This window comes from Coptis chinensis, chromosome 3, assembly GCF_015680905.1.
Source record: "Coptis chinensis isolate HL-2020 chromosome 3, ASM1568090v1, whole genome shotgun sequence".
NCBI classification, from domain to species: domain Eukaryota; kingdom Viridiplantae; phylum Streptophyta; class Magnoliopsida; order Ranunculales; family Ranunculaceae; genus Coptis; species Coptis chinensis.
Genome location: NC_141458.1, coordinates 45816323 through 45829178, shown reverse-complemented (window position 1 = coordinate 45829178; position 12856 = coordinate 45816323). Strand labels below are relative to the sequence as shown.

The following is a 12856-nucleotide window of genomic DNA, read 5'->3' as shown; positions in this document are numbered from 1 at the left end:
AAAACACAAAATTAGCTTACTGGAAGGAAGGGCGCGTGCACGCTCAAGTATAGTGTAAATAGGGCGCGGGTGCGCTTTGAGTACAACTTCGAAAAATTTCAAGTAGACTTCCAGGAGCAAAATCCTATTTTTTGAAAAAACAGAAAACACAGTTAGAAACACAAACAATAGGGTGGGTGGGTGAATTGGGCTATTAGTAGAAATGAAAAAACTAAGAGAATTTAATTCTAAAGATAACTAAGATGGCAGCGGTGCCATTTGATAAAATATAAATTAAGCTTTTATCTATCTTAGCTAATTATACTAGGAAGAAGTAAACTATAATTTACATTCTTTTATATCAAAGTTCTACTTTTAATTATCATGTAATAAACTAGAGTAAGAATTCATTCCACTCCTAATTGCTTTAGAAAATACTAATTCCACTAATTTTTAACAATTAAACAATACGAGAGTAATGATTCTAAATATAACTAATATAGTGAAAACTATGACAATTAAATAATAAGATGTGAATATGAAGAAGGAATTAGGGAGATTTGAAATCCACCTTGATTATTCCCTAATATGCTAGTATAAAGTTTGTTGCAACCCTAATCTTTATGTTTTCACACAAGGTTTAACATAAATGGTTAGGTCTTTTTATCCCTAATTATTCATGGCATCTCTAACTAAATAATAATTAGCATGAGAGGAAGTTGAAGCCCATTCTCATGGTGAATGAACTATTCTCTAGTCTAGGTTTATTTTACGTATTGCTAAATAGAAAACCCTAGACTTGAAGCTCTTTAACACAACTATTCTATACTAACACATCAAGTCTTCATCAAAGCTTTAATCAAACCCCTTTAATGGAGGTTTAGCTATGGTTCATTAGACTATCATGGAATAAATCATAAGAAGAAGACATAATTAAAGTACTACTTGATTAAAAATAACTTGAATTGTATTAATGGTGGCTAGGCCAATAAAACGTAAACTAGGTTAAACTAAAAAGAATATATTAAGAGATGTTTAGAGGTTTGCCTTAGTCCTCTTTATATAGGAGAGGGCTAGGTTTACAATTTCATGCATGGGCTTTGGATCTATGTTTTGGGCCACTTAATCAAGACCAAAACCTAATTACTTAAGTCCAAAAAGGGTTTCTCTGCTGGAAATTACTGTAACAGCATTTTTCGTTTACTTTACTCCTCTGAGAGCAAGTCCAATGGAGGGCTGCTAAAAAGGGCTGCTAAAAGGTGCCACATAGGCCTTTTAGCAAGCCCAACCATATTTAGCAGCCCAAAACAAAAAAAAAAAAAAAAAATTCCAATCACACTTTTTAGTAGCTGTTAAGTTCGGGAGATAGACGACAGAAACTATGTTGTCTGTATATTAATTGCAATAGATAGAAGAGACTATGCCATCTGTATAGGGCAGTTACTAAAAATGCGAATTTCTTTCTCTTCTCCACTCCTCTAACTCTTCCACTCCTCGACCACTCAAACAAATCCTAACTTTTCCACTCCTCCACTCAAACAAATCCCTCTCCTTCTCACTCACTCGGTCTCCTCACTCAAAGGTAACATTAAAATGACAATTTTCATTCTTGAATTGTTAATTGTTTATTGAATGCTTGAATTGAATTGTTAATTGTTTATTGAATGCTTAAATGTTAGAATGTTAGAATGTTAGAATGTTGAATGTTGAATTGAAATTGATGCTAGAATGTTGAATTAGAATTGATGTTAGAATGTTAGAAGTTATGTTTGAATTGAAGTTAAGAGGATATTGTTGATTGAATTGCAGGTGCCACGCAAAATGTGTAACAAGGGTAAACGATTTTTCTGTCGAAAATCAGTTACTAGATTGACAAATGAGTCGATGTCAACACTAAATGCCGATGAGGATGAAAATGAAGGCTATAATTTGGAAAACCCTCCAGTAATTGAATTTCCAGACCCAGTCGATCCACTAACACATGTTACATTGGCTAGAAACCCAAAAACTCACATCTCTCATCGTGTAAATATGGTAAGCATTTGATCGTTAAATTTGATTTCTTTAACATCATAATTTGTATTTACTTTCATTTTAATGAATAAATGTTTAGGGAGGGGGGGGGAGATGAAATTGCGGTGTTGTTGGGCATCCGTGAACAATTGGTGGAAGATAATGGTTGCCAAAGGAGATTGTTTTGAAGGCATAAGAAATGAAATTTTACAATCTCCGTTTGGATCATTGTTTCGATGGGTCATCAAAACGCCGACCGTGGTTTGATATACGCTTTGATCGAGCAGTGGTGGGACACAACTCACACTTTCCACTTTCCACAAGGCGAGATAGGCATCACTCCAATGGATGTTACTATACTCACGGGAATGAGTGTAGGAAGGGGAAAGGTTGTTACATTTGGAGAAGGTCGGTTCACGACTTTTGATTATGCACAGCTAAAATGGCCGAATATAAGGTCGGAGCATTGGGCTAAAGGTGGTATCAAACCTTCCTTTTCTATGAATGAGTTCATGGAGCAGACGAAAGAGAGTGACGAAGGTTAGTGCCCGATGGGTACAGATCGAGAGAGATAATTGAGAGCATTTTATTTTTACTTAATCACGTAGTGTTTCTTCCCCATGGGTGATAGTTCACTGAGATTAGGTTGGATAGAGTGTTTGGTTTGGTTAGATTATATACATCAGTATGATTAGGGTGGTGCTATGTTTGGAGCATTTATTTACGTGTTGGATCAAGCGTGCTGAGTCACAGCTAATGTTGCGGATGGTCAATGTGGTGGCTTCACCCCTCTTTTACAAGTAAGTTTTAAATTTTTAGTATTATAAGTTTATGATAGTATTATAATTTTTTAATTACGTATAAGTTTGATTTTGATATTTGTTTTTATGATAATATTGATGGCATGAGTACGTACCTACCATGGCTCCTCTTCTGAGACCGAACATGGACTGTGATATCGTCCCACGGATTAGAGCATGGATGAATGACTTTAAATATCGCTGAAGTGGTCAAGGATGCCACAACATTCACTTAGATCGTAACCAGCTCAAGACTAGGTCGGCATTGGTGATACAATGGACACCATGGTTTCATACTCGATATATGCAATTAAATATTGATGATGTGGAGGGAGATACCATGGATGATGTTTGGTTACGTGAAGTGATTCACCGTGTACGTCATTCATATAATCTTACAATGCACCGAATCGTCTTTGAGTTTGGAGGTATCATCGTGTGGTACCTAGGCGATAGGGTTGGCACCAAATCATTGGGACACCTTTCATCCCACACCTTCATCTGGAGAATATGTGCCCATTGGGAATAGCCAGTCAGTGGAGGTCCTATCTTAGAATGCATGAAAAGTTATGCCCACAAGCTTCTCTATATTTAGAAGTGAATGGTAACTATGATAGTTACTAGGATCGCGTCTCAAGGGGTCTTATATTGCCTGCTAGCATGTATAGAGCTGCTAACATGGACTTTGTGGGACATAAAACTATTAGAACTCATTTGTGTATCTCACACCCTACTGAGCCCTACTCTTCATCTCAAGGTCCTTACGAGGCTTTTGTTCCAGCTCCTTCCGATCCGGATAACCCATGGAGCTATGACATTGTTACATATCAGGGAATGCATGTCGCCATACCTATACCTCATGTTGATCAAAGTTATCTTCCAAACCTTGTCCTGGATTTTGACACTGTAGATGAGGTTAGTATTTGGTTTATATTTTGAAACATGAATTATATTTGGTTTATAGTGATGATTTTTCTTAAAGTTATTGATTTTTTTATAGGATACACTTAGAGCACAATATGTCGAGTTGCAGCTAATGATGCATGACTACGTGCGATTCGGTTATGACTACGAGCGATGAATACTATCATTATTTGGTAGCCGAGCGAGAAGAGAAACAAAAGTTAGAAATGAAAATTCTAGAAATGACATTGTGAGAATCACGACAAGGGAGTAAATCAAATAAGAGGCAACCTGGCGAAGGTTCGAGTCTAAATTAGTTTTTTTTTTTTTTTTTTTTTTTATCTTTGTATTGATTGATGTTTGTATGGATTATGTTTAATGAATGAATTGAATTATGTTTGTTTAATGAATGAATTTTGGTTAGTTGAATGGATGTGTGGATTGTTGAGTTGTAGAATGAATGATAATGGATTGTGGAGTGAGTCGGTATGAATTTGTATATGAAAAGAAGAACAAGATTTCTCAGTTTTTGCGTCTACCAGGTACGGACGGTAGAGTTTTTGCCGTCTGCCCATTTAATTAAAATGGGAGACAGACGGCATAGTTTTTAGTTTTTGCCGTCTGTACAATAATAACCAACAGACGACAAAAACTATGTCGTCCGTATCCCGAACTTATTATGGAAGCTGCTAGCGAAGGTCTTAACTTTGGCTGGGTTTTTGACTCCTTCCAAATTTAAGACTCTTTTAGCAGCCCCATTGGAATGACATTTTTGTGGTTGTGGTGCTATATTTGCCTTTAGCAACCCATATAGCCCCCCATTGGACTTGCTCTGATTGGATCAAGGCATGGACCATTAGAAAGCTCTTTCTGAGCTAGTTGTTTTGACATATAATAGGCCCAAGTCTTAGGGCTGAGTCCAAAGATACGACCTGCGGAAGTTTTATTGACTTTTATGCTCTATTTCTGTCCTCGTTTACTTTGACTTTTCAGCTTTGACTGGGCTTTAAAAAGGTTTTTTCTCCTTGAAACTTGGGCTTTAACAATAGAACTTCTTAGGAACCAACCTTTGCTCCTCTCTCTTGCAAAAGCGCCATGTTTCTTCACATAATTGATTCCAATACCTGAAATACACAAAAGTACGTACACAGTACTAACTCTTATTTATTATAAACATAATTGGTCTATATGTAATATTAGTAAGGGGTTAAAACTACAGTTTTGGGCTCTTATCAGTTCCATTAATAAATACAAGGCTCGACTAGTAGTCAAGGGATTCCCCCATAAAAAAGGCATTGACTATTTTGATACTTATGCTCTTATAACTAGGATTTCTTCTATAAGAGTTCTAATGGCTCTAGCTGCTATTCATAATTTATTTATTCATCAAATGGATGTAAAAACTGTATTTTTGAATGGTGATCTTAATGAAGAAATATATATGATGCAACCTGAGGGTACTATAGTACCAGGGAATAAGCATAAGGTATGCAAATTAGTTAAGTCTTTATATGGGTTGAAAGAAGTGCCAAAACAATGGCATGAAAAGTTTGATAGTGTCATGATGTCCAATAGAGATCACATTAATGATGTTGATAAATGTATTTACTTTAAATCTTTTGATGTGAATACATATGTGATTATTTGTCTATTTGTGGATGACATTTTAATCATGAGTCCTAACCTTGATGTTGTGAGAAACTACCAAAATGTTCTTATCCTCCCAATTTGAAATGAAGGATTTAGGAGAAGCTGATGTGATTCTTGGAATCAAAATCATCAGAAATTGTGATGGCTATACACTTTCACAAGAGCATTATGTTGAGAAGTTTTTGAAAAAGTTTAATTGTTATGATAGCAAGCTTGTGTCGACACCTTATGAGGCAAATAGTAAACTTAAGAAAAATAATCAACATAGTGTCACTCAGTCTAAATATGTCCAAAATTATTAGTAGTCTCGTGTACTTGATGAATTGCACTAGACCTGACACTACTTATGCAGTTAGCAGGTTAAGTAGATACACTCATTGTCCAAGCAAGGAACATTGGAGTGCGTTAGAGAGACTAACCAAGTACTTGAGAGGAACAATGAATTACGGCATACATTTTAGACAAACTCCACCTGTGATAGAGGATTACTGTGATGCAAACTGGATATTTGATTCTCATGATATCAAGTCCACTAGTGGTTATATATTCACCCTGGGTGGAGGTGTCGTCGCTTGGAAATTTTCTAAGCAGACCTTGATAGGTCATTCAACCATGGAGTCCGAGCTTATTGCTTTAGATAAAGCAAGTGCGCGCTGAGGTTGAGTGGCTTAGAAACCTCTTGGCAGATCTTCCTATTGGTACAAAACCGCCTCCAGCTGTACCTATGCATTGTGATTGTTAGGCCGCAATAGCAAAGGCAAAGAGAAAATTGTACAATAGGAAAAGCAAACATATTCATCTGAGACTAAAGTCTATAAAGCAGCTGCTGGAATCTGGAGTTGTGGCTCTAGATTATGTGAGGTCAAAGTTAAATTTGGTTGATTCTCTGACCAAACCGCTTAGCAGGAGGCAAGTGGTTGAAACGTCGAGGGGGATGGGACTTTTGCCTAAGATAGAGGGCAACACTGACGGCAACCCTACCTATGTGATTGGAGATCCCATGAAATAGGTTCAAATGGAAAAGCAAGTCACCTAGTCGCTCTGGTATTCTATCGTCTTTTTTGAGACGTCCCACCCAATGATGAGATAGTATTTTTGTATACTTTGTATAACTTGAATTGCAATAAGTAAGGATTTGTTATTTTACTCTTATTAGAATCCATAGTCCATTTTATTATGAGATAGTATATTTTAACTGCAATGTACACTTGATGGATATCCACCTATATGAATGTATAACTGGGTCGGTTCTTATGGATATTTAGGCTTGTATTCTAGAGCATTCATGAAATACAGGTAGCACAGGTCCAAAAAGTGCAACACCGCAGAACTGGCATATAATGAAATAGCAGTGTGGGTGTCTGTGATCTATTTTACTAAAAAGGAATGTTGGTTCAAAGATTTTTCAATCCACCACTTTCACGTGGTATAAGACATGTTACTCTATGACTGGTTTAAGCCTGTAAAGCACCAGTATCTTAGGCATTGCTTTTTCGATTCTCTCTAACATTTCGTTAACCCGGCCATTTCTTTTGTAATATCCTATTCCAAAATAGTGGGGTACTATTAGTATTTTGAAATAGTTGGGGATTGTTGGAATCTCTTGTATTTCAAAGTACTAAGTGTGTGTGTGCAAAATGGAGGAGATGAACAAAGAGTGTTCTCTCCACTTTAGTGCATAGAAGATAGTCCCACATTGGTTATCCACCACTAGCTAAACAATTATTTGAGGACTTCCTCTACCATAAGGGCGTGCCCTTAGGGTACAAAGGCTTTTGTGTTAGGAGAGAGGACTCACCCAAAACCACAAATGCGCGCGCGCCCACACCGCACTGAGCTGGGTCAGGTTCGGGCTTACTGTGTGTGTCTAGCTAGTGGCTTGGTCAATTATCTAAACGTGTTTTGCTTCAGCAGCAAGTTTTGGACTTCTATTCCTAGTAGGTTTCTCTTCCTTATTTGTTTTAGAAACCGACTAGATGTGACCGACCTTACCTCTATGTACTCAAGACTGTGCGTCCATAGAGGGTACTTCCACATCCAAAGAAATAGAAACAGAACTTGCGAAACCCTAACTTCTTCTTCTCTTCTTACTGTACCGCCAAAGAAAGTTATACTGCCGTTCTAGATAGCAGCCTGTCCGAGAGCAAGTCAGTCTGCTAAACCATTGTACACTGTTGCCTTTCTGCACAACTGGAAAGGGCAAAATCTTTCCTTAAGGACAACCTAATCCGCGCCTTGGTTGTTCCCTGTTACTGCTGTCCTTGTCTCTTTATTGTTTTCTTTATTCGCATCTAACAGTAGATTGTCCAAATACAAACTATCTTAGTGGGGATCGATTGGTATCGTTTTCCACAACAATGACTGGTCACTTCGTGAATTATATGTATGTAGGAACAATGTACTACTCAGTTTTGTTTTGTAAGCAAATGGTTCAGCAATGACATGACAACCTCCGCATTATAGCTACACACTCCACTCACTCACCTACCCGATTGCACGACTCCCACTTTAGTGATTTGTGTTCCCTGAAAAAATTGAAATATATATTGTAATGTAAGTGTTGCTTAGACCTGCAGTTATGAATTTATGATGATTTCGATAGAGTTTTTGTTTCTGTTAAATGGTTTTGCTCATCTTGGTGCTTGTTAACAGTTAACACAATACAAGTGGGTCCTTGAATTTTTGTAGAAGAAGTCCTGCAATATTGAAGGCCTCATACATTTGGGTTAAGTAAATAACTAAGAGCTAACTCTTATTCTTTTTTATTCTAAAGCATATAGGATAATTCTATTATGGTGGAGTGTCTTGATCATATCGACAATTTTTAGTATGATATTCTACTATTAAATGCTTTAGCGGTTTAATTGAAATGGCATATACGTGAACTTCACCAAAATCTTGGTTTGGCTTTCATTTCACCTATGAAAGACATTAATACATTCTTTATCTTTGGGAGGCAATGTTGGATCAGCACTGTTCCATAAAGTAAGTATGCATCATCATTAAGATATTGAGGAAATGAAGAAGTTTCTCTGTTTTCCACATTCAGAAATCTCTTGCACGGTTGCACCACCGAAATCATATGAATCACTTGCAATTAATTTTCCTCGTTTTAAAGCTTCTTGCACGCGTACTACCCTAAAAAAATGTAAAGTTAGGCGAGAGTGAACTACTGAACTTGTTACAAAGGCGGTACATAAACTTAGGAAATTCATTTATATCCTTGTATGTTTTTTTGCAACATCCGATGGTGAATTGCACCCCCTCGTGTTATTATTATAATTTATTTATTTATTTATTTTGTGAGGGGAACCTCTCTGAATTCGAAATCTAACAAGTGTTTCCCAACTAACACCTACTTCTTACTCTTAAACAAACATTATTGTTGTATGTTAGATTGTTAATTCTATATGTCTAGGTGAATGAATAGGCCTGGAATTGTTTTAATATTTTGTTCATATTTGTTTCTGCATGACAACATTAGAAAAGCCTTAGTGGTTGACATGTAATGTCATTAATTCATAATGTTTCGAGTCAATGTAGCCTAATCCTCGATGTTTGAGTGCCTAACCAACAGAAAAACTGACACAAACAAAAACAAATTAAACAGTCCCTTAGAAAGTAAAATAGGAAAGATTATTCAAGAAACTCACCTAATCAGGATCAAAAATGACATTTTAAGCTCTTATTTAACGGGCAAACAGTTCACCAAAATATTGGTTGTGTACTTGTGTTGCAGTTGTTTATCAAGAGATGTTGAATCTGTTTGGTTGGTAGGAATGTGAGATAAGGCATTTTTTCCTACTCACATAAAAGTTTCAAGGTCAACTGTAGAGGTCTATATGCTTACAGATATAGTGATTGAAATTGATTAATATTTCCATTTGAGATTGATGGTTTTGCTAGAATGATGATAGATCGAGGTGATAATCAGTAATTTGGTTATATTCAAGGATAATATTAATTTCAGTTCTGTATTTTACTAGAGACATTTTAGAGATATTATGAAGGTAATTACAGGGGTCACGGGACAACAAAGAATGGCGTCCACAAATTTTTCTTAGATTGACAAAAATATGTGAATTCTTATAGAATTTCAGGACATAGACATAGATGAGGTGTAAATACACATTTGGTTACCGTAATTTCAGGTAAAAATAATTGATCGCTTTTAGGATGGTATATATAAGGTTGAAGGGTTTATCAAGATTGAATACGGAGAGCTTCCTCTGTTTGGGTAGGGATAGGGAGATGGCCTTTTTCTTGCAAGCTCCTAACGGTTTCATATAAAGATTGCTTTACTGGTGTGAATTTCAAGCCAAGGTCCTTGAGCTTTTGGTTGGAAAACTTGTATGGCTTTGCCCTTGGCTTCACCACATCTGAGCACCTACATTCACCATAAATAAAAATAGTATAAGAAATCAAAGAAAACAGGAAACAGGAATATTTTAAGTGCATCCTATTTTTCAAAGATGAAAGAAAAGCATGAGAGGGATGTTGCGGTAGGTAAGGATCAACTTCGTCCAAGTCTTTAAGGAAAAACAAGAGTAGGAGTTGGTAAACCTACTAACTCAGAGATGATTTCGAACTTGTGTTCCTTATTGTCATTTCAATAAGACAACCAGAACACAACTCAAGCCACAGGAGTATCTTCTTAGTTACATATGTTCTTTGTCACACTTTTGACTCCTTCCGTTTGCACCATTGGTGGCAGTGGACTTTTGGTCCACTATTTTTTTTTAAAAGAAATAACTAATGAAGTACGTATGGTGGAGTTGGAAAACTCTACCTTATCCGTAAATGAATATGAATGATCGAAATTTGATGGTCACTTTGTCTTCCTTTTTTCTGGCTAAAGATGGTCACTTTGTCACGGGGAGCATCACACTGTAACCAAGTTTAATAGGCCTCACAAGATGACCCTAACTAAAATAGACAATGGCTATATAAATGTTCAAAAACAGATATAAACGTGTGGTTCAGGATAATTAGGGGTAACACTGATGACTAATTAAGGTAGCCCATTAACAATTTTTTCTTAAGAAAAAAGGAATCTGTAAGACTTCTTCAATGGTCCCTCTTTGGACGCGTAAGAAACTGAATAGTTTCAACACCACCAACCCACATCAGTTGACACATGTGGATAAAAGGAAAATTCAGCGTGCTATGCATGATAGTAAGTATGGATTTGCTACGTGTCCATCAGATTCTAATATCGTAAGGAAAAAAATGTTAACACAAATAAATTACTACAGCCCTCAAAATTACTACAGCCCTCAATTGTCTTTTTCGCGTAAGTAGGTAATCTAATGGCCGGTTTGTACTTTGCTGAGCACCTGAGCCTGTCCATTAGCACAATCAGGCATGCGTAGAAAGTTGCAGATTCAGTCTTACTGCCTTAGTGGAACTTGGGCCACTATGACACTATATACTCATATTTTGGCCCCCACTCAATAGTGGGTATGGTGTTCTGATCTGATTGGCTAGATAGCTAATGTAATTACCTACAAATAAATACATAGTTACTTGTTAATATACTATACTTACTTGGTAGGGATGGGGTATTCAGGGAAGAATTTGGCCAGTATCTCCACAACATCACTGCGGTGCAGTACGCTCTCGGCGCATAGATACCTTCCAGAAGCAGAAGGAGTCTCGTAAACAAGTATGTGAGCTAAAGCCACGTCTCTAACGTGAACGTAAGCCTGTACCGAGTTGGCGTAGGTTTTAGCAGACCCAGTGAGGTACTTGAGTATGTGAACGATGCTAGCGTTGACAGTTGGTTGAAGTAATGGACCCATCACCAACACAGGGTTCACCACGACCAAATCTACTCCTTTCTCTTTTGCCATCTCCCATGCTGCCTGCTCGGCCACTGCTTTGCCATAACAATACCAATTCTGCGCATTCAATTGTACTGAAAGTGTTAGATAAAAATAATTTCATTTACAAAATGATTTAAGTTAATAATAAATTTTTGATGGCAATAAACCTTGGTCATCTTGCAAAAATCCAGATCACTCCAGCAAGACTCATCTACAACGACATCAGGCCCTCTATTAGGATCCATAGTGACTGCACCAATAGAAGACGTAAAGACAACGCGACGAACACCAGCTTCTGCAGCTGCGTCGATTATATACTTGGTACCATTCACAGCTGGCTCCACCATTTGTTCAGGATCATCCGTAACAGGAGAAGCTGTATGGAAAACTCCCTGACAACCTTTAATAGCTTCGCGAAGGCTCTCGTAATCAAGCAGATCAGCCTTGCATAAAATCAACCTCTCTTTAGCACCTTCAAGCTCTCTCAAATGCGAGTTTTTAGCATCATCTGGATTTCTAACAGTTCCTTTAACAGTATAACCTTTTTCCAAGAGAAGTTTTACCATCCATGAAGCAATGAAACCGCCAGCACCCGTTACGCATACGGTTTCACCGAAAACTGAAGAACCATCGACAGGCATGTTTGTTTATTGCTTGTAGTATAAGAAAACACCAAACACTCAAAGCTAGCTAGTTGAAGCAAAAAAATGTGGAGAATACAACAAGGAGATAGAAAGAGAGAATGAGAGTGCTGCGAATACTGGAAAGACACTTGTAGGAACCTTGCATTTATACGCGATCCGATCTGTTTCACCGGCTCACCTAACGCTTATTTTGTCGTTTTTTTGGATATTTGAAAGTTTATGTGTTACTCACTTACTCCTGGGCCCTAGTCAATATTTGAAGACGGATCTGTAAGTTTAGACATTTCCAAGAAGAGGGAAATACATGGCATCCACATGTTTTTTGTGTGCGTCTTTTTTCCTTTAAATTAATGGGATAATCAAGTCTTTGTTAGGAGACTTAGAATGATCGGCAACAAATCAACGGAAGGTACTTGGAAACTGGAAGCACAAGTGTACTTGAAGGGACTTGTGACCTACATCTTCTCCTCCTCTACTATTCTATTTATAATCCCCCTCCATCGGCCCTCCAAATCATCTTATGGCTTCTAGATTGCTAAGTGTTCTCAGACGACGTTAGGGTTTCACCCTTTCCCGCTATCAACGCGTGCCGGATGGTTCGATTCCATGTCACCTTTCTTGCGGTTTCTCCCTATCGTCCTCGGCCCCTCCGGCCTAACTTTGACTTCTGCGCCCATGCCACGTGAGTTAAGGGTCTGTCCATCCCACACCCGCTTTCTTTTCCCGGCTCCTCCTCCTCCGCCATACCCGCTGCCCTCGTGAACCAATGCCCCTCTCGAAGTTCATCGGACCTCACGAATGTTAGGTGGACTTGCGCCTTTTTTCCAGAATTGGCCGCGCCTTTCCATTATTGACGCGCGTCCCGTGTTTTGGTTCATGTCGCCTCGGTTTTGCCCTCCACGTGTCACCTTCCTCCGGTTCCCCGGCTGGCTTCTTGGTTTTCGCTCCTATTTCTTTCCCCTTTTACCCCTCCACGCCCAACTTCTTCTTTATTCCTTCTTTCCTTCTCATTCCTTTCATTCTTCCTTACCCGCCGCCATTT

General features: G+C 37.9%; 1 protein-coding gene across 2 annotated transcripts; it reads right to left on the bottom strand.

Moving 5' to 3' along the window:
- Nucleotides 1-9386: 9386 nt before the first annotated feature.
- On the bottom strand, nucleotides 9387-12269 carry LOC147509787 (cinnamoyl-CoA reductase 1-like). Of its 2 annotated transcripts, none has more exons than XR_015218609.1 (3): nucleotides 11338-11945; nucleotides 10135-11245; nucleotides 9387-9732 (listed from the first exon to the last, which is right to left on the bottom strand). XR_015218609.1 is itself a non-coding variant. In XM_086602007.1 (3 exons), the coding sequence occupies exons 1-3, from the start codon at nucleotides 11809-11811 to the stop codon at nucleotides 9549-9551; spliced, it is 1011 nt and encodes a 336-aa protein (XP_086458133.1). In that variant the 5' UTR covers nucleotides 11812-12269; the 3' UTR covers nucleotides 9387-9548. The 2 variants fall into 2 exon arrangements, 1 of the variants encoding a protein (XP_086458133.1); XM_086602007.1 differs by having other exon boundaries at nucleotides 10893-11245; nucleotides 11338-12269.
- Nucleotides 12270-12856: the final 587 nt, after the last annotated feature.

Excerpts from the sequence above, each read along its gene's own strand:
- LOC147509787 (XM_086602007.1), bottom strand. The coding sequence starts at position 11,811 with ATGCCTGTCGATGGTTCTTCAGTTTTCGGTGAAACCGTATGCGTAACG. Across the intron at positions 11,246-11,337 it reads ATTTTTGCAAGATGACCAAG|AATTGGTATTGTTATGGCAA; the intron begins GTTTATTGCCAT and ends TTGAATGCGCAG. Across the intron at positions 9,733-10,892 it reads GAATACCCCATCCCTACCAA|GTGCTCAGATGTGGTGAAGC; the intron begins GTAAGTATAGTA and ends TGGTGAATGTAG.